At 53.8% G+C, this 24,977-nt stretch overlaps 2 protein-coding genes across 11 annotated transcripts in view; one reads left to right on the top strand and one right to left on the bottom strand.

The window, feature by feature from the left end:
- The first annotated feature begins 995 nt into the window (after nucleotides 1–995).
- GBX2 (gastrulation brain homeobox 2) lies at nucleotides 996–2,388 on the top strand. The gene is made up of 2 exons (XM_069021499.1): nucleotides 996–1,506; nucleotides 1,851–2,388. The coding sequence occupies exons 1-2, from the start codon at nucleotides 996–998 to the stop codon at nucleotides 2,372–2,374; spliced, it is 1,035 nt and encodes a 344-aa protein (XP_068877600.1). The 3' UTR covers nucleotides 2,375–2,388.
- A 19,406-nt stretch (nucleotides 2,389–21,794) lies between these two features.
- The window catches only part of AGAP1 (ArfGAP with GTPase domain, ankyrin repeat and PH domain 1), a 309,586-nt gene continuing 306,403 nt past the window's right edge, over nucleotides 21,795–24,977 (bottom strand). For all 10 annotated transcript variants that reach the window (XM_069021702.1, XM_069021703.1, XM_069021705.1 and 7 more), the window contains 2 exons: nucleotides 23,606–23,861; nucleotides 21,795–23,150 (listed from right to left, as the gene is read on the bottom strand). In XM_069021702.1, the coding sequence (XP_068877803.1) occupies nucleotides 22,947–23,150; nucleotides 23,606–23,861 (460 nt within the window). In that variant the 3' untranslated portion in view covers nucleotides 21,795–22,946. The remainder of the gene's footprint in view (nucleotides 23,151–23,605; nucleotides 23,862–24,977) is intronic.

Below are 24,977 nucleotides of genomic sequence, written 5' to 3'. Positions count from 1 at the left end.
TTATCATTATTTATGGCCTTTGAAATTGTGCAAAGTTCCCTTGACGTTCAATTTACAAGTTTGGGGGCTTTTTTTTTTCCCTTTTTCCCCCTTTTTTTTTTTTTTTTTTTTTTTTTGTTCCAGCTTTTGTCCTCGCCAAAGACATCGTGTTGGAAAAGGCTTTGAGCCGGCCAACATGAGAAGCTCGCCGGAGAAAAGGGAGCAGCCCTCCATCGCTTTTAATTCCGCCGTGTTGCTGAATGGCTCTTTTACATAATTGCAGAAGCAATTTCAAAGCCAAGCCAGGGGCTGACTTTACCCAGAACCACATGGAGCCTATTTGGGGGCTTTTCAGAAAAAAAAAAAGAAAAAGAAAAAGAAAAAAAAAGAAAAAAAAAAGAAAAAAAAAAAGAAAAAAAGGGGGAGGGAAGAAGGGGGAGAGAGAGAATTTTTAAAAATTTAAAAAAAAAAAGTTGGGGAAAAAATACAAGCAGGGGTGTTTCAGTGGCTTGGAGGCAGCGCATCGGTGTGTCCGGGGGCTGTGTCACCGCCCTGCGCACCGCGGAGGTGCCCGCGGGCCGGTCACGCGTGGGCCGCCCCGTCCGGGGCGCCGTGAGCGGGGCGGGGGCGCGGGGCGGGGCCTCGGCTCCAAACCCCGCCCCCTCTCCCTCTCAGCCAATGGGCGGCCGCGGCGGCGGCCACGTGGGGCGGGCCGGGTTCCCAGGCGGCCAAAATGTGAATGGGCGCGGGGGAGCGCGGGCGGGCAGAGCGGCGGCGGCGGCTCCGCGGGGGCGCAGGGCGCGGGCGGGGCGGCCCCGATGTGCGGGCGGCCGCCGAGCTGTCGGGCCGCGGCCCCGCTCCGCCCCGGCTCTGCCCCGCGCGTGGGCGCTGCGCCGCGCTGAGGGCAGCGAGGACGCCGCCGCCGCCGCCGCCGAGCAGCATCAGGAGGAGGAGGAGGAGGAGGAGGAGGAGGAGGAGGAAGGTGGTCGCTCGCTCGCTCCCGCCGCCGCTCCGGCATGAGCGCGGCTTTCCAGCCCTCGCTGATGATGATGCAGCGCCCGCTGGGAAGCAGCACGGCCTTCAGCATCGACTCGCTGATCGGCAGCCCCCCGCCGCCCGCCCCCGGGCCCTTCGTGTACACCGGCTACCCCATGTTCATGCCGTACCGGCCCGTGGTGCTGCCGCCGCCGCCGCCGCCGCCGCCGGCGCTGCCGCAGGGCGCGCTGCAGCCCGCGCTGCCCCCCGCGCACCCGCACCACCACCAGCTGCCCAGCCTGCCCTCCGGCTTCTGCTCCAGCCTGGCCCAGGGCATGGCTCTCACCTCCACGCTCATGGCCACGCTGCCCGGCACCTTCCCCGCCTCTCCGCAGCACCAGGAGGCCGCCAGGAAGTTCGCGCCCCCGGGGAACTTCGAGAAAGCCGAGGGGATACCCCCGGACGGCGGCGGCGACGATGGCAAAGCCTTCCTGGGCAAGGACGGAGCCCTCCTGCCTTTCCCCGCCGCCGACGCCGTCCAGGCTTCCCTCGGTGAGTGAGCGCCGGGGCCGCCGGGGGGGGGACCGGGGGCCGCTGCCCGCTCCGCGCATTGCCCCGGTTGCGCGGGATGCTCGGGGGGACGGGGGGGACCCCCGGGAGGAGACGGGGCCGGCCCCGGGGGGCCGCCGGGCCGAGGAGAAGGGAGGGTTGAGCTCCCGCCGCCGCTCGAAAAACTATCGATAAAATCAATCCGACCGAAAGATGCGCCGGCAAAAAACGGGGGGGGGGGAAGAATCCCCAAGCCATCAATTTTGGGGTGATGGAGCTGCAGGGCGGGGGGCGCCGCGGCACGGAGGGTGCGGGATGCTAACGAGAGGCCTCTGCTTCGTTCCCAGCCGGGGCTCTCCGGGGCCAGGGCAAGGAGGACGCCAAAGCAGAAGAGGACGCGAAAGGCAAGGAGGAAAGTTTCTCCATGGACAGCGATCTAGATTATAGCTCGGACGACAACATCCCCGGCCAGGCGGCTCACAAGGAAGAGGACTCTGGCAACGCGCTCGAGGAAAACCCCCAAAACCCCCCCAATTCCACCAACACCACATCCACGGGCAAAAACCGGCGGAGGCGAACAGCCTTCACCAGCGAGCAGCTGCTGGAGCTGGAGAAGGAGTTTCACTGCAAAAAGTACCTGTCCCTGACGGAGAGGTCCCAGATCGCCCATGCCCTCAAACTCAGCGAGGTGCAGGTGAAAATCTGGTTCCAGAACAGACGGGCGAAATGGAAACGGGTCAAGGCGGGCAACGCCAACTCCAAGACAGGGGAACCTTCCCGAAACCCTAAGATCGTGGTCCCCATCCCGGTGCACGTCAGCAGGTTTGCGATCAGGAGTCAGCACCAGCAGCTGGAGCAAGCCCGACCCTGATCTCTCCCTCCTACGCTCAGAGCCACAAGTTTTTAAGGGAAAAGTTTCCAACCCGGGGTTTCAAAGCAACCCGCCTGAATAAAAACAAAGCTGAGAGAAGCAAAAAAAAAAAAAAAAAACCAACCCAAAAAACCCCACCACCAAACCAACAACAACAAAAAACCCCACCAGGAAAAAAAACTAAAACAAACAACACAAAAAAACACCCCAAACCAAACCCCGCGCGAGCGCGTGGCAAATCGAACTTTGAAGCGAAACTTTCCACTCACCGAGAGCCTGCGAGGGGAAGAGGCTTGGGAACTGTTTGGGTTCGGAGCAGGGAATATCACACGCTGGAAGAGACACACAAACACACACACACACACAGATATTTATTACGCGGCTGCCCCGCTTTGGACACCCTTGTGCTGCCTTGGCTGCGATGGGCACGGCGGATGCAGAGCGGTGCCGGCGCTGGATCCCCCTCACCGGAGCATCCCCAGCGAAACCCGCGGCGCCTTTAGCCATCTTTGGGGTTTTCTTTCTTATTCGGGGGCGAAAGGTAAAAAAAAAAAACCAAACAGAAACAAAAAGACGAGCGAACAAACAAACAAAAAAAAAACCCGAAAGAAAACTCAGAGTTTCATTTCATGCCTTTTTTATTGTTTGGTTTTATTGCCGATGGCTGAGTGGCAGGCACTGGGGGATGAGTTTTTAAATCTTTTTTTTTTTTTTTTTTGCCTGGCTTTCTGTCGATTTGGTTTGCCTATTCTTACCAAGCCATGTTTAAAGGAGAGAAGGAGAGGGAGGGAGGGGGGAAAGGCAAAAAAAGAAAAAAAAAAAAAAAGCAGCACGATCCTCACTATTGTGTTTAATTTATTTCAATGTAGCTTATTTCCTTATAAGTTATGAAATTTAAAAGCAAACTAAGTCTTGTGAATAAAAACCGACAAAGAAACAAAAAAGACTTACAAAAAAAAAGACTAAAAAAAAAAAGCCCTGCAGCCCCCGGCTGTTCTGTCCAGGATTTGGCGTGGAGCTGATTTTCTTCTCCCCTCCTGCGCTGCCGGAGCAGAGCGATGCTGCTCTCGCCTGTAAATTTTTTTTTTCTTTTTTTTCTTCTTTTTTTTTTTTTTTTTGCGAAGTCACATTTATTGCCGGGGAGCGGGTGGGGGGGGGGGAAGCCGGGTGGAAAACTTTCTTCTTTTTTTCCCTTTTCTTTTTTGAAGGATGAGAAAGCTGGGAAAAAGCTGTTTGTGTGACTAAACGGGGATGGCCGCGGGGGTGGGGGGGTAGGAGCACCCCTGCATCCTCCCCCGGCAGCCGGCGGGTCCCCGGCTCCCCATTTAGGGGGTCCAGCCGCTGCCTCCCAGCCCCGTGTTTCGCGGGGGGGGGGGGGGGGGGCCGCCTCTCCCACCCCCCAGCCCCGTGTTTGGGGGTCCGGTCGCTCCCCCAGCCCCGTTTTTGGGGGTGCGGCCGCTCCCCCCCCAGCCCCGCGCCCGTTTTCGTTGCGCCGGGGCCGGATCGGAGGGGTGGGAGGGGTCGGGGCTGAAGGGTCCCGCGTCCCCCCCTTCCCTTCCCGCATCCTTTTCATCCCTTTTTTTTTTTTCCTCTCCCCATTATCCGCATCCCGGCTCCATCCGTGCCGGTGCCACCGTGACATTGGCGGCGGCGATTTGGAATTAAAAAAGCAATTTTCCCGAGGAAAACGGAGTGCAGTGCGGGGGGGTGGGGGAGTTATTAAAATTAAACCGGGGGGATCATTCGGTCCCGGGCCAGGCTCCCAGGCTTGGCCGGGTCACATCGCTTGCTGACCTCGCGCTTCGTCATTTATTTATTATAATGATAGTAATTAATATTGTTAGTATTATTTTGCTGAGGTTGGAGGGGGTTGGCGGCGGCTCCGGGGGTGCAGCGGAGTAGGGGGGGGGTTCCCCGTCCCCATCAGCCGCTCCCCAAAAAAGCACGCCCGCGGTCAGGATCGCCGCCGGCCCCACGGGCAGCCGCGGACACGCGGGGATCAGCGGGAAAACACGCGCAATTCCAGCTTTTTCCGCAGCCGCCGCCACTGCCCGCTCCTTTAAAAAAAACGGATTATTCATCATCGTCATAATAACAATAATAATAATAATAATTTTTGGTTTCGTTCGTGCGCGGGGAGAGGCCGGGAGCCGCGGGACACGCGTGGGACAAACGCAGCCGTGCCACCCCCTGGCCTCGGCTGCCCCGGCGCTCGCTGCTCCTCTTCGGAGCGCTTCTGAAAAAAAACCAAAAAATGATCTCTGGAACTGCTTGGATTTATTTCGGGTGGCTTCTGGTGCGCGGAGGATGCTGCCCGGCCAGCACAGCGCCCTGCAGCCGGCTCGGTCGAGCGGCAGCGCGGCTGTGCCCCCCCCAAAACGGGGTGCAGCCCCCCGCTGGCCGTGCCCCCTCCCGGGTGGGGGGGGTGAGTGCTGTATTTTAGGGAGGAGCAGCTGCTCCTCAGCCCCGTCCCCCCCCGGGGCATCCCTCCCTCTCCAAGCCCCAGGCAGTGGGAAGTTATTTACTCGGCGGGTTGGGGTCCCCCGTTGCCCCCCCCCTTTATCCCAGGAGTGGGGAGCGGGGCTGGAGGGGGAAGCCCCGGGCCGGGGGCCGGAGGAGAAGGAGATAAACAAGCGAGGGGGTTGATAGCTGTCATCATCACCATCATCATGGCTTTCATTTGGCTGCCTAATGAGTCAGATCACAGGCAGAGAGAAAAATTGTCAATCGCCCAGGCTCTAATGAATTTTTTTGCAAATTGTAATCAAGCCAGGCCGTCTCAGCTCGCTGATTAATGAGACCCAGGAGGCCCGGCCAGCACCTCAGCTTTTTATTCCATCCCGTCCTCCCTGCACTAAATTAACAGCAACTTGTCTGAGCTTCAAATTAACTCCCAATGATTAATTCTGATGGGGGGGTCTGAAGAATAGCTCGTCCTAATAGGCACTGGCCTCTGATGCTGTTTGAAATTAATACACTTCCCCTTTGGCTGCCGGCTTTAATCCAAGGTTGGGTTTTGACATCACTATATTTGTTGTTACAATAAATTCCTCTTACATCTGCAGATCAAATAATTGCGGTGCTCGGGGAGCGCGGCAGCTCCGCACACCCAAAGTCGGAGGGGAAGCAGAGCCGCCCGCTCCTCTGCTCCTCACCTCCAGCCAGCCTCGGCAAAACCCCCGCTTTAGATTTATCTACAAATTTATATTTTGAAGGCGCTGCCGCTCGGCAGCACCGGGATGCGGCGGCCGGAGGAGGCGACCCCTGAGCAGTGGGGCCGGGATGGCGCTGCCTCGCTCCTAAGTAAGACATCACCGCTTTTAAATCCCCCCCTCCTCCGTCACCCTCTCGCCGCATTGACCCGGCAAACTCACCGCATGCCAGGGCTGCCGCAGAGACCCGGCAAACTCAGCGCAGCTCGGCCCGGGGGGGGCGGCCCTGGGAGCGCGGCGCTTCCTCGGAGAGGGCAGCGCTGCCTCCCGCCCTGGCTCTGTTTGTATTGACTTAATTGGTTTAATTATTTCAGCTGGGACCGGCCGGCCTGGGGCTTTGTGCCTCTTTACCTGCCCCTGCTGCCCCCGGGGACGCGGCTGCCCCGGCGACAAGGACACTTTTGTGCCCGGCCGGGGGTGCTGGACCCTCCCGCAGGTGGGGTCATCCCCGGCGAGCATCCCCCGAAGCGGGGCTGACCCCAATACCTGGAGAGAGGGGCGAGGGGGTCTGCACTCCCTTGGGGATACCCTGCCAAAGGACTGAGCATCCTCCTCGTTCCCCCACGGGTGGAAGTTGCCCTTTGGAAGAGGCCCGCACCCCTCAGGACTCGCTGTCCCACGGGATTGTGTCGCGCTTCCATGGGGCCGTATCCATCTCCATCGGCGCTGGGGAGAGCGATGGGGCCGGGAAGCGGCCGCCGATGCAAATCCCCGCCGTCACCGTCATAAAGCACCCGGCACCCTGACACACAAAAGCAACACCATATGTACCAAGACAACCTGTATGAATTATAAATTGCATCGTAAAAATTGATTGCCTATCCCAACCCTTCGGAAACGCGGGCGGTGCGGAGGGGGCAGGAGCACCCCCCCGGCACCGGGAGGGGACGCTGTGCCCGGCCACCCCGTGTCCCCCGAGGGTGCCGGGTCCCTTCCGTCCCCTCCCGCCGCCGCGGGATGCTCGCCCGCCCCTTGCTTGCTCTTTTCTCCCTCCCGCTACGCCTGGACCATAGAGAGCCTTAATCTATTTATTTCAAGCCACTTCATCCTCTCTGCCGCTTTTGTCCTGGCCCCAGCCTCTGGCTTTGTGGCAGGACCGCTGAGGTTTTAAAAGCCCCTTCCCCTATAGTTTGAGGTCTCCTTGGCTGCCTGAATGACAATGGCTGAAACAGGATTACACTGACCTGATCCTATTAAACTCGCCAATCGATCTGTGCCGCCCTCCCTCCGGCTCCGCAAACTTACTCGCCCAACTTTCCCCGGGGCTCAGCCTGGGAAGAGGGAGAAGCCAAAGGCCGCCTTTCCGAGCAGGCCCGATGGAGGAAGGAAGGAAGGATGGAGGGATGGAGGCTACTTTTGGTTTGTTGGTTTGTTTCCTTTTTTTTTTTTTTTTTTTAATGCAGCCCCGTGGATTTTAAACCTCTGCTTCATCTCCCAGCATCTCCAAATTAAAAGGCGGCGTGACTGCCAGCTCTGGCAGGAGATGGAGTCGAACCCATAAAAATCAGACGGAAAGGGGGTATTTTAGCAAAAAGCAAAATGGAATGCCCACAGAATTCTGTAGAAATTCGCACAGATTTTAGCTACGAGCAAAACCCTCCGCTGAGTGCAGCCCTGCCGGCCGCGGGGCACCTCGGGCCGCCTTCCGCCTTTTACAGCCAACCCATCGTGGGGGAAAACCCTGGGAATCAACACCCTCCACCCCTCCGTCCCACAGGGAGAGCCCCGAGCCTGCGGGGTGCGCCCGGAGCCGGGACAGCGCCCTGAGCATCTCCCCGAGCCCGCTCTGCGCCCCGAGCGCCCCCGGCACGGCCAGCAGCGAGTCCCTCGTCCCTTTTCTGTGCCACAGGAGCGGAGCGAGAGGAGCGCGGCCGCAGCTCCAGGTTTTCCTGCTCAGCGGGCGCTGGGAGCGGCGGCGATGCTGCCGGGGGCGCGGAGGCTCCGCGCCGCCTCCTCCGCGCCAGCATCTGCGGGGGCAACGGGAGCCTGGAATTAATCCCCATCCGTCCTCCCCCGGGAAAATAATTACGAGGCAGGGGAACGGTCTGAAAATGGCAGTAAAATATGGGGTGTTTACGCTGACCTGCCAGGATGACTGAATTAGCGGCGAGGGGCCGGAATGAGTGGCAAAGGGCCCATCGCCGACTCCGGGGGAGCGCTTTTAATGCTCAGATCCTATTAATTAACGGAGCAAAAGACAACCCGGGGACTCCCGTTTATAATTTTCCGGGAGAGTGTTACCAGCAGCGAGGAGCTGACTCTGTGGTGCCAAGTGCCTGGAGCTCCCAATCTTCTCCAAAAGGTGCCAAAATGGCCTCCCCAAAAGGGCCATTAGCAGTGATTTAATTTTTTTTTTTTTTTAAAGTTAACATGTCTTGATACTGTCCGAAGTGATAAAAACTGCAAATTCCTGGGTATAAACAGAGATCCTTGCTGTTTTCCTCCCTGTTGTGATCCTCTTCAAGATGTCTATTTTTGCTGCGAAAGCATCCAGACTCGGAGAGATTGTGGGAAAAGGTGGGTTTGGCCCCAAAACCCCTTTGAGAAGTATCTGCCTCCCTTGCTGGCATTCCCAGAACAGCCAAAAGAAGCCATGGGCATGGTTATACAAATGAAGGAATTGCTCTTTTTATTTTTTTGCTGGCAGCTTTAACTCAAAGCAGCCCAGTCGGCTTCTTTGGGCACCAGCAACATCTCTTGACCCCAAATCCTCCTGCACACATCCCTGAGGCATCCTCGGGGCGTGCCCCATCACCCCAAATGTGGCAGCTGGGGGTGATACACCTTATCAGATGCAAGGTTCCCCCACAATTCCTAGATGAAAACCACCAGGTCAGCCTCCTGCCTGAATTCCATGCAGGAAGGCACCTCGGAGTTTTTAAGGAGCTTGGTTTCCCTCCACGCTGCTTGAAAAAAAAAAATATATTTTTTTTTTTGGTCTTAGTGCTTTTCACCCAAAACACCAAAAGGATTTGGGTTGAAATTCTCTCTCCCCACCCCAAACACCAAGCCAGCCCCTCAGATTGCAGCAACACACCCCAAATAATTTAATCTCTGCCCAGCGCCAATGGCAAGGACCAGGGCAGAGCTCCCCAGCCCCGCCAGCGCCGGCAGCTTCCTGTCCCCATTCCCGCTCTGCACGGAGGGGATGGATGACAGCAGAGACCTTCTGCTAACCTGCAGCTGTGCCACCGAGCCCCAAACATTCACAAATAATCTCCCCATCGCTCAGAAGCCACTCGGGCTTTCCTGAGCCTCGTCACGGCCCTGGGCTCACAGGATCTGTCAGAAACATTGTCCCCCTGAATCAGGCTCGTGGTCATTTTTAAGGCACACGTCTGTGTTTTTTTCTTAACCAGATGCTGGGCTCCGAAGCCCACGGCTGCTATTTCTTCCCCCTCCCCAATTATTTTCCTATTTCCCCGTTTCCAGAGCGGCAATAAGTCCCTGCGAAAGGAGGGTAATGGGAAGGCTCTCTCCGAGAGAAATTGTTAATTTGGGATTTATAAAGGACTTTCCTTAATGAATAATAGTTGAGATCGATCTGTCTTCCTGCCTCGTTCTGCAAAGTAACATTTGTAAAGTAAGGTGATCCCAATTACTCCCTCTAATAACCCTCTCCAGAAGAGATTTCAGAGCCGCAGCCATGAATCCTCTGCTCCCCTGGTGCCAGGAGCATCCCCTGCTTCCAGGGCTTTCTGGATCCATCCAGCTCACAATCCCCCACCTCCCTGCCTGCTGTGGATCAGCTCCATCACCAGCAGGCCCTGCAGGATCATGGAATCACAGGAGGGGTTGGGCTGGGAGGGACCTCGGAGCTCATCTCATTCCACCTCCTATGCCACAGGCAGGGACCACCTTCCACTAGCCCAGATTGCTCCAGGCCCCGTCCAGCCTGGCCTTGGACACTTCCAGGGAACCAGGGGCATTAACAGCTTGGCATCCCAATGGATAGAGAAGGGTGGGGAAGTGCCACGCTGGCGTTGTCACCCCTTGTCACCAGGGTGCCAGGTCCAGAGAGGTCACAGCACCTGGTGCTCCAACCCCTGCCCACCTCCTGGCTTGTCAGAGAGAGGGGTGACTGGGAAACCACTCAATTATTGCCCAAAGTGCCTTCACAGGAGAAAACACCGGCACTGAAGGGCCCTTGAATCAACAGGAGGGTGGCAGCTCGGGCATCGATCCGGCAGCTCGAGCCAGGCAGGCTCTAAGGAGAAGCAAGGCCTTTTTTCCTGACTTTTTTTTTTTTTTTTTTGCTTAAAATATGGATCCATTACAGATCAGAGCCAACTAACGAGGTGTGGGGGTGTCTCCTTCTTCTCCAGGTCTTCAGCTGGAGACTGGATTCCTTCAGGGAATTGATGCTTTAGCCAAGAGTGGGTTTTTGCCTGCTCCAGCTGTTTTCCTCCCTTTTCATCCTGCCTCCCTTCCCTTTGCTTCCTCTCCACAGCAGGGAACGAAGGTGTGGAAATCCCATTCCCTTCCCTCCTTTCCTTGTTGTCATCCCACATCTCTGTCCCAACAGCCAGAGGTTGGTGGGACATCTGGAGGGCCAGGAGCCAAGGATGGGAATTTTTTTCCATGCTTTCATTCCTGCTTCCCTGGCTCCCCAAACACTTGGGAGAGAGGCCCTCTCTGGCACATCACCTGTGCTGCCCCTTCTCCTTCGCCTCCACTCAAACTACATCCTGCATCAGCTCAGAGATGCCCCAGCATCCAGGGAACACTAATGCCACCTTTCCAGTAGTTCCAGGGAAAAAGAAAAATCCAGGAAAATTCACCTTATTTTTTTTTTCTTCTTTTTTTTTTTTTTTTTTTTTTTTTTTAAGCAAAATAAATTTCTCTTTCAAATCCCTTCTGCGCTGCTGGAGGGAACTAAGAAGCACAAGTTGTAAGAGCCTTGCTCTGGGTCACCTTCAGAAGAGGTGACCCACGCACGACACTGCCTTTGGATGCCTCGTCCCTGCTCCAAGGACTATTTTGGGTGTTTGAGCTCTGCTCCACTGCCCGAGTGCAAAGAACTCGCTCCTTTCCTCTGGCTGCCCGCAAACACCGTCCCCCTGGTGAGCCAGAACTGCTCTGAGCCGGCCACGGCGCTCAGACCTTCCCTCAGCTCGCAGGGAGGGGATGCAGCATCCCAGCTCTGGATGCCGGCTCCGGAGAGCGCTGGAGAGGATGAAATCCCGAATTATTTGTTCACCTGGCACAGAGCTCGGCGCTGCCAGCATTAACTGGCCGGGCCGATTAGTGGCAGCCATCAGCCAATAAATAAATTGGAACCATCTCCAGACCTGATTAGCTTGCTAATTAAGCTCAGTTACGGGGAAATCTGCAGTCAATCAGCCCGGCCATTACCAGTTGGATCTGCAGAGCGGGAGCTGGGAATGCTGCACCTCTGCTGGGAAGGAGGATAAGGAGGGGAGCGAGCTGGGGGTGGGGAGGAAGGTGGTGGCGCAGCCGCTTTCCTCAGCAGCGGTCCGAGAGGTTCATCCAGCCGGGGGGATGCCCCACAGCCCCCGCTCCTGTCGGGGGGGTTGTCCCGCTCTCTGTCACTCACCCGGCAGCACAATCCCTATCCAGTCCACCAGCTCCCCAAAACCTGCAGGATTCAGAGACTCTTCCAAAGACAGCGCGTTCGGAAGGGGTGAAAGCAGGCCTGGGAGGGCGCAGCTCCTTTTTTTGGCTGCTACAGGCTGCTCAGCCCTTCTCCCGGGGCAATTTGCAGCTCTGACCCCTCCCGCTGGCTCCCAGCTCTTCGCAGGCAGCGCCTGCAGACCCTCACCAGGATACCGAGGAACGTCTTCGTCCCAGCACCAGGATTGCATTTCGCCCGCAAGGGTCATCCAACATCCTCGGTGTGGCCCAAAGCAGAGGTGGGATTTCCAAGCCAGGGTCCAGCCGGTGCTGGCAGCGTTGCAGGATGAGGTGTTGGGGCATTTGGGAACCCCCCTGCTCCCTCCTGCTGCCAGCGGGCATGGGGCTGGATGCTTTTCTCTCCATCTCATCCTTCCTCTGGCTCTGGTAGCTTGAGGCTGCTTCAGAGCCCAGCCTTTGCTTCATTAGACCGAAATTCCTGGCCTTTGATTCCCGCTATTCCTCCCAGATGGCGCGGATCGTTTGCTCCTGCACCAAAATGCCAATTTGTTTTACCGCAAGAAGCCATCAGGAGCTTCTCTTCCACCGAGCGACGAGCAGCCCTCGGTGTCAGCAATTCCTGAAAGGCTGCAGCAAACTCCAGGGATTTTTGTGTCTTCCCTGAAAGCCCCGGCTCAATCCCTGAGCGCCGGGAAAGCTCCGCATCCTTCCTGGCCCGCGGCACAGCATCACCTCTCCTCTCCCACCACTTCAGCGCTCCTCATCCTCCCTTTGGGAGTCTCCCCGGCTTCCAAACAAACAGGTCTGGGAGTCGGGGAGCGGAGAGGGCAGAACGCAAATAAATAAGTGCTAATTGCTGGCGCTGGGCGTCAAACGGTGACCACGAGCGCATTTATTGGGCAATTAAGGGCTTTACTGGGCATTAGGAGAGATCAAGGAGTGCCTGGTGGGATTCCCAGCCTGCCTGGGATGGTGGTTTTCCCACTGAGCTTCCAGTGGTTTCACCAGGAAGAGCCACGTTTCCCTCCCGGTCACTCCCGCAGGCTCCGCTCTCCCTTTATGGTTGGGTTTGATGACCTGAAAGGCCTTTCCCAGCCGGAATGGTTCTCCCAAGTCACGTTCTGGGCGTTGCTCAGGCCGGAATTGCGGGGCTTCTCCAGGGAAAAATCACAATTCCTGCGAGCGTCACCTGCCTGAGATCCAGCCCAGAAACAGAAGGGAAAAGGGAACGGACGAGCTCAAAGGCTGGGTGGGTGTGGGACGTGCCCGAATTTCGGCGGGGTTTTTCCCAGCCAGGGTCACACCACGTTCCAGTGGGAGGCGTTGGGTGCCCGTGGCAGGAGGTGGGAACAGGAGGAGCTTCCAGGTCCCTTCCAACCCAAACCATTCCGTGGCCTTCGTGCGGGATGCTCTGGGTGCTCAGAGCTTTCCAGGGATTCAGGGGATCGGCCAAATTGATGGAAGAGAAATCCACTGAGGATCACTAAACTCACTGAAAGCAGGTGACTCGGCAGTCCCTGAATTTTCACGTTCCAGGCTGGGGAAATCCATGGCAAAAACCCCATAAAATCAGATTTCAGACACCTCCAGCTCTGACTTTTGGCCACAGGTGGGGAAATAAAGACCTGGCTCTTTGAGGTTACTCTTACCTGATCTCCACGAAGCATAAATGTTTTCTTTTGTTTAGAAAACAGTTGGATCTGGGTCCCTTCTGGAAAACAAAGCTGTTTATCAGGAAGAGTCAGCCCCATCCCACCACCTCTGAGCTTCCTGTCCTTGACCCATCACTCCCTTCACACCAGTCTGCATTTGTGTTAAAAGAACAAATAAAAGCCAGCAGAACTGCCCAGGGAATATCCTGGACGAGGACTAAAAGCAGGGGGTGCCTATGGAGTGAGAATCTTGTGGGCTCTGGAGCTGGTGCTCCCAGCATCCCTCAGAGCAAATCCTTTGGAGGCAGGGCTGGGAATGCACAGCAAGGCCTTACAGCAGAGCTGCACTTTGGGCTTTTTAGGAATTACTTTTCCTCTTTAAAAAAAAGGGAAAAAAAAAGGAGGAAAAAAAAGTGGGATGTTTCCCCCACTCCCATTACGGGAATCAAGAGTTTTCCTTCCAAACCCCTTCCTGACCCCTGTTGCTTTGCTGTAGGATTCTTTCTTTTTTCCCAAGGCATCAGTGGATGCCACCAGCTGGGAGCGTTTCGGGGGTACACAGGGGTGGGCTTGGGGTAAGGTGAGGAACGTGGGCATGAAAGGCATCCTCAAATCTGCTCCACCATCCCTGAGCACCAGGATCTTCCAGGAGAAGCCAGATCTTAGGAGGGTTGTTAGAGAGAGAGAGCAGCCAGCCGTGCCCATCACAGAATCAAAACCCACATCCCTTCAGGAGAGCAAAGGAGGGGAGGGACGGATGGTTCCTAAAAAAAGGAGCACTACTACAGCTTTACACCCAGGGGGAATCCAAACCAAGTTCTCCCACGCTGGAAGTTCACATTTCAAATCCAGAAGAGGAGAACACAAAGCCCCCAGCTCCTGCCTTGGTGCTGGTGGGGTTGGACAGGGTGGGGAAACCTTTCAGGAACAAAGGGGTGCAGCTGCTGCGTGACAAACCAGCCACGTGACCCCCGAAAAAGGGGGGAAAAAGAAAACCCACAAGCAGTCCTGTGGCTTTTCATCCCCCACGGTGCTGCTGGAGCCTCCCTGGAGCACTTGGAAATGAAGAGCAGGGAAAGAAACAGGAAAGCTCCCCCAATCCCCATGTGACAGGACAGGTGGGAGACTGGATGGGCAATAACCCAAGGAAGGAACAAATTCAGGCCAAGGCACAGCAGGCCTAGGAGATAAATCCCAACCCCCCAAATCCCACGCTGTGGCAGCCCCACTCAGACCACGAGGATACAGCTTCACCGTTCCACCCCTGCCCTGGTTTTCTCCGGAGCAAGCTCTGCACTGGTGCCCTGTGGGACATCTTGTCCCTCCTGGGTGGCTTTGCCTGTGCTGCTCTTTGGGGTCATCAGTGTCAGGTGCGAGGCCAGGGAAAGAGACAACCCCAATGTGCTGCTTCTCCCTCTTTTCCAGGGAAATCCCCCACTTTTCCCACCTTTCCTCATCTCTGAGCACCCCTAATTTCTCTGTGGTGTGTGAGGTGGGACAAGCAGAGACGGCCAAACCACAGCACTGGTGTCTCTCTCCATGGTGGCCTTGCAGATCTTAAATCTTTTGTTTCATTCTTCACACCAGGGCAGGTTACTGAAATCCCCTTTAAATCATCATTTCCCCCCCTTCAATCGCACACTTACGGAATTTTAGCTGCTCTTCTCCACGGACCCACACGGATCTCCCAACCTTACATTATTTCTTCCTGCAGGGACCCTTGCAGTGAGTTCCCAGTCTGCCCTGGTGAAAACCCAGCACCTCCTGCTTCCCTCTCCATCCCAGCCCTCCACCACCTCCTGTTGGTCTTCTCCATGAGCCTGCTCTGATTCCTGGCTTCTCCTCGGGACAAGACCTCAGAACTGTAAATGAATGTCAGTCAGCTGCCCCTCGTTCAGGGCTTTGAAATGGCTCCTTCAGAGAAGCCTCGTGGAGAGCCACGGCTTTTCCCTCCAAAGAAGTGATTAGGCCATACCACATCCTGACCTTAAAGATGTTTTATTATTCTTACTTTAAGTGATCATTCCAACCAATTTAGCAGATACAGATGTGACCGTTAGCGGCCTAATTCCTTGGATCACCTCCAGAGAGTCTTAAAGCCAAGGTGCAACATTTACTGCTGCCTTCCTCGGGGAGAGTAACTGTTTTTAATGAAAGCTCCCATATTTTTGGCTGGAAGACCTGTCACTCACTCCACAGGCACTTCCAGAACTCTTGGATACACACCCATTATGGCCCGGCTGACTTATTGCTTCTTAATTTATCAATTTGCACCATTTACTGGCTCTTCTGATGTCCCAGGTCTGGGATAATCCTTCATCTTTACGGCTGGCAAGGGGGGACAGGATCTGAGCAGTCACAGGAGGAGGAAGCAGGTGGGGCTCAATAAAACCACGAAGACTCAAGCAAAGAACAAGCTGCGCCCAACAGGTTTTGTTGTCTTTATTAGAAAGAGACCTATTCAATATAGCAGCCTCTCTCTGCAGTACTTTACAGCTTTTTTTGTTCCTTTTTTTTTCATTTTTAATTTTTATTTTTCATTATTCAGAATACTGTACAGCTGACACAAAAAATCTCGACATGGAGAGAGAGAGAGAGAGAGAGAGAGGAAAGGGGAACATAATACAAACTGGCATACTTAATCAAACCCAAATCATAGGAACCAACGAGCAAAGTGAAATGTTTGTCAATCGGTTTAATTACAGTACAAACAATATAAATAAAGCATCATCGAGTCATTGTAAAACAAACTTGCTGAATGAGGTAATATAAAAACAACAACAAAAGACCTTTTTTTTTTTTTTCTTTTTTGTTTTTTAGAATTTCCACACGGTCTCGTCATCATTTGTACATTACTATGTACAGAAACAGAAAACAAAACAAAAAACCCAAACCCCGACAACCCAAAACTTGCTGTAAAGCCTGCCATGTGCTAGGTATCTCTGCAGGTATCCCTACTCACCTGGGCTCCCTTCCTCCCCATCCCAACTGGAAAGACAAACACCACGAAGACCTAAAAGACGGGGGGGGGGGGGGGGGGGGGGGCTGAACACAAAATGCAGCCTTTGGAGGGAAGGAGGACAGCGCCCGCCTCTGCTTCCCCACAGCACTTCCCAAAGCTGGGATTGAGCCTCCAGCCACAAGCTGGCAGGAAGCAGGGCCAAGCTCTGCCTTCAGAGAGGTCGGGACACAGCCCAACTCTGCCACCTTGGAGCTGCTCGGGTGGGAAAGCGTTTGGGATGCGCTCAAATCCTGCCGAAGCTGGGGGGTTTTGAGGCAGCAGGAGCTGCAGATCCAAGCTCCTGGCCATTCCAGGCTGAGTCAAACCAGCCCAGAACAAGTCCCTGGTGTTTTAGGAGATGCTGCTCTCCCAAATTCCCCTCAGCTGGTGCACCCACGTGCAGTCTACAAGTGAAAGGCGCTCTTGCCAGTGACACAGTAAAGGGAGCTGGACTGAACGCATACAGTTCCCTGGAAACTTGGGACTTCCACGGAGCTGTGTGCTTCCAGAGGATGGGCACACCCTCTTCTCCCCAGTAGATTCCATGGAGAATCCAGCTGAGTCCCTGGTTACCTCAGGAAAAAACACCTGGAGGGGTTTTCAACAGAGTTCCAAAGGAATAGAAGGAGCGGGAAATGGAAGATCCTCCCCTCCTTTCTGCACGCCCAGACATTCCCTCACCACAGCTCCTTCCTGCCCTCTCCCTGTGGATTGTCCCTGGCAGGACAAAGAACCAAAGCCAGGGCAGAAATGGTGTGAACAATGCTGGGTCAGGTGGTCCCAGCCTGCAGCACCTGAGCCCACTACAGCTGAGGTTTAGGGCTCCCAAATTTTGGAGCCGGTCATGGCCAAGAACACGTGGAGGGAGGGATGAGGATCTGCCCTGGGGGAAGAACCCACCTGGAGAGAGCTCTTAGGAACACCTCACTTAGGAACATCTCCCTGTTATCCTCAGCAGCCCCAAAAGGCAGCGGGACCCGAAGTGTCGCCGAATCCCCTACAGCTCACTGGTCCCACGCTCAGACTCAGCCAGGAAGGTTTCAAGCAAATTTATATGGAAAAGGGCCTCTGAAATGCAAGACTCTGTCCTTTCCACCTTCACAATCTCCTTCCCTGGTGTTTCCTACCCCCAGGGCTGGAGAGCTGGGATTTCTCCTCTGCAGCAAGGGAGAGATTTCTCCTCCCCAGTCCTGGAGGCCAAGTTCAAGGTTCTCTCAAGCTGAATGTTGCTGTCTGAAGGAGTTGGATTTTTGGAAAACCTCTGAGGCTGCAGCAAGCCTGGATGTCATCTCCCTGCATCTCTCCATCCCTCAAGCCAGTGTCCCCCATCCTGCCTCCTTGGAAGTGGCTGGGCTGACTCCAGCTGGGAAACTTGCCTGTTAGGAAGCATCCAACCAAACCCTGGCTCCAGCTCCTGATGGTGATTAAGGGGATTCCCACAACCACTGGGAGCAGGGTGAGGAGCAGGCACCAGCACACACACACAGCAAGTGCAGAGTGACCTCCAGGTGACACCTGAGGGCTCAGGACACCCTGACTGCACTTCATCCACTGGTTCAACTCAGCTCAACCCCTATGCTTGGGATGCAGATGCCAAATAAAACCCCACACTCAGCACCAAAACCCTTCTTTGGTCCTGCAGGAGTTCGGGGTTTGCCTCCAGCACAGAGGAGACGCGACCGAGCCGTCTCTGTGAGGGGTTCTCCTCCTCGTACCCTGCAATTCTTGGGGACCAGGGAAGTGTTTTCAGCTATTTAAGCTTTCAGGAACAACAAAAAACCCACATGGATCAGTTCTGGAAAGCGGGGAGTGCACACAAAGGCGCTGAGGGTGCATTCACTGCCAGCAAGCAACGTGGCCACTGTCCCCAAGGCATGCCATGAGACCTCCGAAGCGTCCCCACCCACCCCCCCTTCACATCCTGTACAGAACACACAGGTGAAGATGAGTAGCTCTGAAGCACTGCAAAACAGCCAGTCCTTAGCACTGGAAGCAAAAAAAAAACCCCACATCCAGAAAATCCATGGCTGAGGGAAAGCTGGGGCTCTGCATCCAACAGAACTGAGCGCTGCTGCCCAAATGTGCTGCAGGGATTTGGGATACAGGCAGGCACGGGGAGATGAAGAGCTTAGAACTGCTGAAATGCACAAAGACATCTTTATTTTATCCATCCACAAGTGAAATTCTCCCCCCTGAACGTTCTGGGAACGGTAGCAAACGATGGGGAGTTCGTTCCCCCACATCTTGCTGTCACCCTGAAACGAAACATGGGGCTAGAAACATGCCTGGTGATCTGGGGCTGAAGATGGCCCTAAAAAAAACCCCCAAACAGACCTTTTACTTTTCAGGAATCATGCAATTCCCCTCTCAAAACATGAACTATTCACAGCTCCTGAAGATCCTGGCCAAAACCCCTCAAACTTCCCTTTAAAACGTGGGACAGATTCAGTCAAATCAAGGTAAACTGTCCCAATATTTACTTTAAAAACTGGCCCATGCTAAACAACAAAGCAAAACCAACAAATATCCTAAACCAACAAAATCACCCATCTACAGCTTTGGATGTTTTGCTCTATGACCTCTACTATTTTTTTTCTCAAACAGGAGATTATCTTCCAATAAAACCATTCCAGCCAACCTTCTTTTTTGGTAGCTTAGAACTCAAAACTCATCGCAGAACCTCTTCATCTGGGGTAGTTCAGTGTTTCTGTTCTACCTTGAAAAGAACTTTGCTCCAGAGCGTTTTTATCTTTTTCCCGTGATGCAGCAAACACAAGAAGGTCCAAAACTGCATTTTCTACGCCATAAGTGATACCCACAAACCATCAAAAGAATGGAAGGCGTGCAGCTGAGGATCCAGGCCCAACAGGCAGAGATCCCACCCTAAGGATCAGTGTAGCAGCCTCTGGAGGGGGAAGGAAGATGCCTGGCAATGAGACAAGGATGGGGAAGTTGTCTCCTCCCCAGCCAAGCTGCCCCAGGTTTGGTCCCCAACGCTCTCCTCCTTTCCCTCGAGTCCCCCCCGTGGGCAACAACCACTTAACCAAACACGAAACGACCATTTCATCAACAATAACCCCCAAAAACCATCCCTGTTAAGGTGCAAAGGCGGCTCCCCGAGACGTTTGGGAAGGGGGACCCCCTTGGGGACCCCCTTGTGAAATCTGTGCTTGTCTCCACTACCACTACTTTATTCTAGAAACTACAAATTACTTCATTTCTCCCGATCTCCATACAAATATAAAAGCTGAAGCTATTCCAACCCCTAATATAATCTAATTATTCTACATTACAGTGCCGGGGAGATCACTTCCAAGCCCGGATCTGCATTCCCACCTCGACTCCTCTCCCTACATGACTCGGCCTCCTCTGGCCCAGGGAAATCTCCAAGTGCAGCTAAAGCTTCTTTTTATTTTTGCACTAACACACATAATTTAAGGGAAGGGGGACAAGATAGCAAATTAAAACAATATCAATGTTTACATGGTTATTTTACACTGCACCCAATTGCCTCAAAATCCTCTCCACCTTCCAGGAGCTCACCCGGCTTTCCGAGCAGCACCAAGGTTCTCCAAGCTTTTTTTTTTTTTTCTCCTCTGCTCCTTTTTTACCACCAAAGTTGGAAACCTGGTAATGGGAGCCCTTGGCTGAATCTCTGCATTGGCAGGACCCTGACTTTTCCCAAGCTTGGGTCTTTTTTCTCCATGAAGAGCAAGGAGAAGCGAAGCCTCCCCAGCAAAGTCCAGGTTCAGATGTGACACATCCGACTGAATTCCACAGCAATTAGCCAAAGACAGGAGGAAATACGGAAACAGCGACGGCTGACTCGCTTCTGGTGTTTTAGTCATGGATAAAGTGCAGAGGAAGGGAGATTTCAAGGTATCTGGGATGAGGGGAAGGGTTAAGAGGGGGGTGCAAAGACAACCATTGCCACAGAGTCTGTTTCCAGAGGAAACAGCTTTGGCTGCCGGGTTTCTGCTGGGATTTCTTGTGGACTGGATCACAGTTAGGAATTGTTTTGTTCCCAGCAGCCCAAAGGCTGTGAATGGCCTGGTGAGAGGGTTCCAAAAAAGCAACAGAGAGGGGCTAAACATGAAACAAGGAGCAGGAGAGGGGTGGGAGAACGGAGCGAAAGCAACGAGAACGACGATTCCTGCCAGGAGACACTGCCGGATTCCGCACCTGGATGGCTCCAAGAGCAGCCTCTGCAAAGTGCAAACACATCCCCTGGAGGGCACGTGGAGCTCTCAAAGCCAAGCCCCACCAGGATCCAGCCAAGCAGAGCTTCCTCCATCCCTGCCTTGGTGGGAGGGGTTTCCCCCCTCTCCTCCACCGTGCAAGGAGGGGACGGATCCTGCAATTCCTGTATTACGCTGGAATTTCCTCTCCTGAAATCTGCCTGGCTGCCCTTGTTGCTCCAACATCACCCTCAGCCTTGTGAGAGGAAGGTGGCCCAAAGAGAGCCTTAAATGATGCACAGAAAATAATCTCAACTGGGGGGAAAAATCCCCAGCTCTGAAACGGAACGTGCACTGAGAACTCTGCCCGCTGTGGGTTTGAAACACTGGACTTGGATTTTGGGATACAAACGCCCTGGATGCTCCTGGTGGGGGAACAGCAGGCAGCTCTAGCACCTCTGGGATTGCCATCCCTGAATCCCTGCTGTGTCAAAGCTCGTGAGCACCGGCACACAGCGGGTTTCACAGCATCCCCCTGCAGCTGCACGTCAGCTGGGCTGTCCCGTCCTTGAGGGACCACCTGGAAGTACCAAAGAGCAGGGAGCTGTGTGGGAATGGTGGAGAAATGGCAGCTGAAACACACACCTCTTCTGAATTAAAAAAAAAAATATTTAAAACTATTTAGAAGTATCCCAGTAGGAAGGGAATCAGCTGTGCCTGGTGCAGTCAGCCCAGGCTGGCTGGAGAAAGATTCCCTCCCCCCAAATACTCAAAGGTCTAGATAACAACAAAGTACAAAAGGACACCACCACCAAAGAGGAAAAGCTGGTCAATATTCCTGTGCTTCCACCTTGAGGCTTGTTTTTCTGCCACAATTTTACCTCAAATCCATCATTTTTCCTTTTTTTTGGTTTTCCTTAGGATAACCACAGCACATTTTTCCTTTGCATTTTGTCCCCACTGAGTTTATTTAGCAACTGCTCCTCCCATTTGTGTGCTGAATGAAACCCAGAGCCCCAAGGAAGAGCAGAGGCTTGGGAAACACCCAGCAGCAGGTAGATTTGCAAATTACTGTGCTGTGTGCACCTCGCTGCCTTCACATAATTGCTCCTTTGCCATCGAATTCGGTTGAGTTTCCAACTTTCTCTGTGATAAACCCTCCCCCCATCCCCACACTGCCACATGCCATGTAAAGGTAAATAAAGGTAAAGCTCACTTTTCTGCCTGCCAAAACCTCGCTTCCCCACGCCAGAATCCTGCTAGTGGGAAGCAGGAGAAGCTGGGATGTGCCTGGTAAGACCAAAATAATCCAATCAAGTATTCAAACTCGGAATTCAAATGAACTGTCCAGGCTCCTTGCACAAGCCATTTTTCTTGCCGAAAGCAGCCGGGCTGGGAGCGGTGCCCTGCCCGCCGTGGTGAAGGCTATCAATTCTGAACTTAATCAAATCTGATCTTCCCCCAGCCAGAATGGGGCTTTTTGTCTTGGCTTGTGAAAGCTTCCTGACTTCTGGAGTAAAATATATTTACAGCGCTGAGAAACAACCTCTTTTCTCCTTTCTAAAAGGTCTCACGCACTTTTTTTCCCCTTCCCTGTGCCCTGATCTCCTTCTGATATGTTGTTCCACCCAGGCTTTGGGAAGAAGAGTTCACTGCTGGGAACATTATCAATGTACAATGATCTGTAACTAACTAGTTGCACATTATTCAGTTCACATCCATTACAGTTTATAAATTAACAGAGATGTCATTTTCTGTACAAAAAAAAAAAAAAAATCAATGTATATTTACGGTCTTTTTTTTTTATTCAAATAGATTTTAAATACATAGAATCTAGAGACACAATACAAAAATCTGTATAAGTTAGGCAATGCATCACAGGAGTGACCAAAAACTCAACACAATTTACCTTGGCAAAATGACAGACCCTATTTCTGCTGGCTGAAAACAACATAAAAAAAAAAAAAAATTAGCCTTTAATGCATTTATTAATTTCACCAAACGTACTTGAAATGCTGTTTTCCGTAGCAGTATTCATTATTCCTTTTTGTGTTTCAGGCTTACTCTTATTTATTTTTTCCATTTTGTTTTTACACCAAGGAGACTGCAGTCAAATAACACTCAGCAACTCATTTCCTCTCTTTGGACTGAAAAATTAAACAGATACTAAATTATGACAGTGAATTTAGAAAGGAGGGCTCCAAGGGCTCGAAAGAACATGTCTGAGATAATATGATGCTTCTAAGAATATTGCAATCACATCCAAGCAATCACCGAAGCGTGCCATGTAACTACCTCCTCAGCTAATATGCTTTTTTCTCCGTGATGACTAATCATGTTCTATTAAACAGCAGTAATGCTGGAAGAACTCAACTATACAAGTGTAATGAAGCCAGTATTCTCCCCGGACAGATTAGCTACAACTGATTTGACACATACCATCATAGGAGCTTCAAACCTGACAAACTCTGTGCTTGCTTCTGATTTATGCCGTCAAGCTCTTCAGGAGAAGAGAATGGAAATCCAGGCGTCGCCGCGTTCGGTAGAGGTGAAATGTTCTGATGTGCTTCACTGTCAGCTGGGGAAAGTCACCGGCTCTCCTTCCTTCTCCTGCGGCTCGCCTCTCCCCCCGCCCGTCCCTCCGCGCTCCGGGGGTGCCGCGTGTCCCCTCCGCGTGTCCCCTCCGTGTCCGGCGCGGCCCCCGCGCCCTCCCGGCCCGGCGGCGGGCACTGAAACAACGGCCTGCTCGGCAGCCCCCCGCGCTCCTCCTCGTCCCCTCGCGCTCTCCAGATTCCGGGTGGGACTCGGGGATGTACCGAAGGGAAAAGGGAGAAGGAGAGTTACCAGACTCACAGAGCGGAGCTGTGATGGGGATGGAGGAATGTGAGGCTGCGGATGTGACTCGGGTCAGCGACTACGCGAGCTGAGCTCCCCTCAGATGATGGTGGGCATCCTCCCGCCGCTGTTGTTGCGGTTGTTGTTCTTCCTGGACAGGTTGGGGGTGGCCATGAGGGCGAAGCGCTCGTCGGGGCAGCCGTACTGCAGCAGGACGTCGATGCATTCCTGGCTGGAAGCCTGGCGGGCGTAGGCCAGCGCCGTGTTGCCGTGGGCGTCGCGCGCCATCACGTCCACGCCGTACTGCGGGGGAAGAAGAAGGGTGCTGTTGGAAGCTGGGGTGTTAAAATAGAGGGAGTGGGTTCGGGATGGAGAGGGTTGGATTTAAGGGAGAAGAAGGAGAGGGCAGGAGACCAGCCTGGCAACACGAGCACGGCAGCGCTGAGCCACCACGTACGGCAGAAATGTTTCTCGAGGGAGGGAGTCTCATGTGTGGGACAAAATCTGCCCGAGTGGGAGTTCAAGCTAAGGGAACGTCTCCTTCCTCGTTTCCTACGCTCTCCTTCACTTTCCATCAAGCAGAGAGGCAGAAACATGCTTTTCTACCACGATGCCACCTTTTGAGAGCGCGCGCTGAGGAACACCCAGCCTCAGGACATCGTCCTCGTGAAGCCCTCCAGGAGCAGGTTGGGGATGTCCTGCTGAGGGACACAGCCCAGCCCCCCCAGCCAAGCCCTCTCCTGGCGCCAGGTCCTTACCCAGATGAGGAGCTGCACCAGCACCACGTTGCCTTTCCGGCAGGCCAGGTGCAGGGCGGTGCGCCCGTCCCCGTCCCCGCAGGTCTCGTTCACCTCCTCCCGCGTGCCGTGGGCCAGGAGCAGGATCACCGTCCGCAAGTCCTCCTCGGCTGTGGCCCTCAGGAGATGCTGGCCCAGAGAGAGCTCCAGGCACTGCAGCGGGGCGAGGAAGAGCTTCTGCTCGTACTTTGCGCGTATCCAGAGCTCTTTTTCTTCCCTAGGGAAGCCAGAGGGGACAGGTCACTCTCACCTGGTGTTGCAGCCAACAAGGAGCTTATCTCCCCTCTTCCAAATTTATGTCAAGAAAGCCCTCACAGGAACAGTTCACCCAAACCTTAGGAGCAGTTCACCCAAACCTTGTATTTTTAGCAAGTATTTGTGTTGCCCACCTTACTGTTCCTGAGCCAAGGCCCGAGGTCCTCCTTGGTGCGTGCTGTGCCCATGGGGTTGTAGGATCACAACAGCCAGGAGGTCTTAAAAAACCCTGGGCAGCAAGAGGTCAGTGCAAGAGCCCTCACTGTCACAAAGACCAAAGACACACCTGGCAGCCAGGTTCCACCTTAAGGCTGGAAAATGCACTGCAAAAAAATGCACCCAATTTCTGTATCCCAGACCAGAAGTAACCAAACAGGGGTGCTTTGTCCCGCTCCACGTTGGGGTAATGTTCCCAAAGGCGTAGGGATGGTCCCTCTGTTTTTCCAAAATGCAAACCAATGCTTTGAAGCACCTTTTCCTCCCGATGTATCAAAGAACCGTCAGAAGCTTTCTGGTGCTATCAGGTTACAGCAGAACAAGGACTACAAACAAGGCCCTCCACTCACCATTTAAAAAATTACCATACAATTACATGATCTGAGAGCACCAGCCCCAGACAAAGTCCCATTTAGAGGTCCCTCAGGTAATCTGCTCAGCCTGTGAAAGCCACATACATCACCTGAGCCAGGCAACTGGGTGCAGGTGACAGATTCTCTCCTCTGGAGTACAAAAGGCCGAGCTCTGTTTATGCCTTTCAGCCGTGTTTACACTGCTCCCAGTAATCTAGTGTCAGGTTAGCCCTAATCTGTTTTTAAATACTTATGTAAACATCTCCTTCCACCAGCAAATCTGGATTAGTTTTGCATCATTTCCTGGGACATGTGGAGTGACCTTGCTTTGACCTGCCTGGATGCTTTCAGGCACAGCTTCCCAAAGCAGGCACTGCTTCCCTGCCCTGGCCACAGTTTACCCCACAAACAGGGCCAGGGCTTTTCTTCAGAGCAAAAGTGCAAACAGAAAATTAACACAGAGAGTGCTTCTTTTACCCCAAACCTCTGAATGACTCCTGCAAGCTAAA

Source organism: Aphelocoma coerulescens, chromosome 7, assembly GCF_041296385.1.
Source record: "Aphelocoma coerulescens isolate FSJ_1873_10779 chromosome 7, UR_Acoe_1.0, whole genome shotgun sequence".
Classification (NCBI taxonomy): domain Eukaryota; kingdom Metazoa; phylum Chordata; class Aves; order Passeriformes; family Corvidae; genus Aphelocoma; species Aphelocoma coerulescens.
The sequence above is the reverse complement of the archived record's forward strand: the minus strand, read 5'-3'. Positions and strand labels throughout refer to the sequence as shown.

What these genes read in the sequence shown, in the direction of transcription:
- GBX2 (XM_069021499.1), top strand. Translation starts at nt 996, where the DNA reads ATGAGCGCGGCTTTCCAGCCCTCGCTGATGATGATGCAGCGCCCGCTG. An exon ending in CGCCGTCCAGGCTTCCCTCG is followed by an intron (nt 1,507 to 1,850) that starts GTGAGTGAGCGC and finishes CTTCGTTCCCAG; the next exon opens with CCGGGGCTCTCCGGGGCCAG.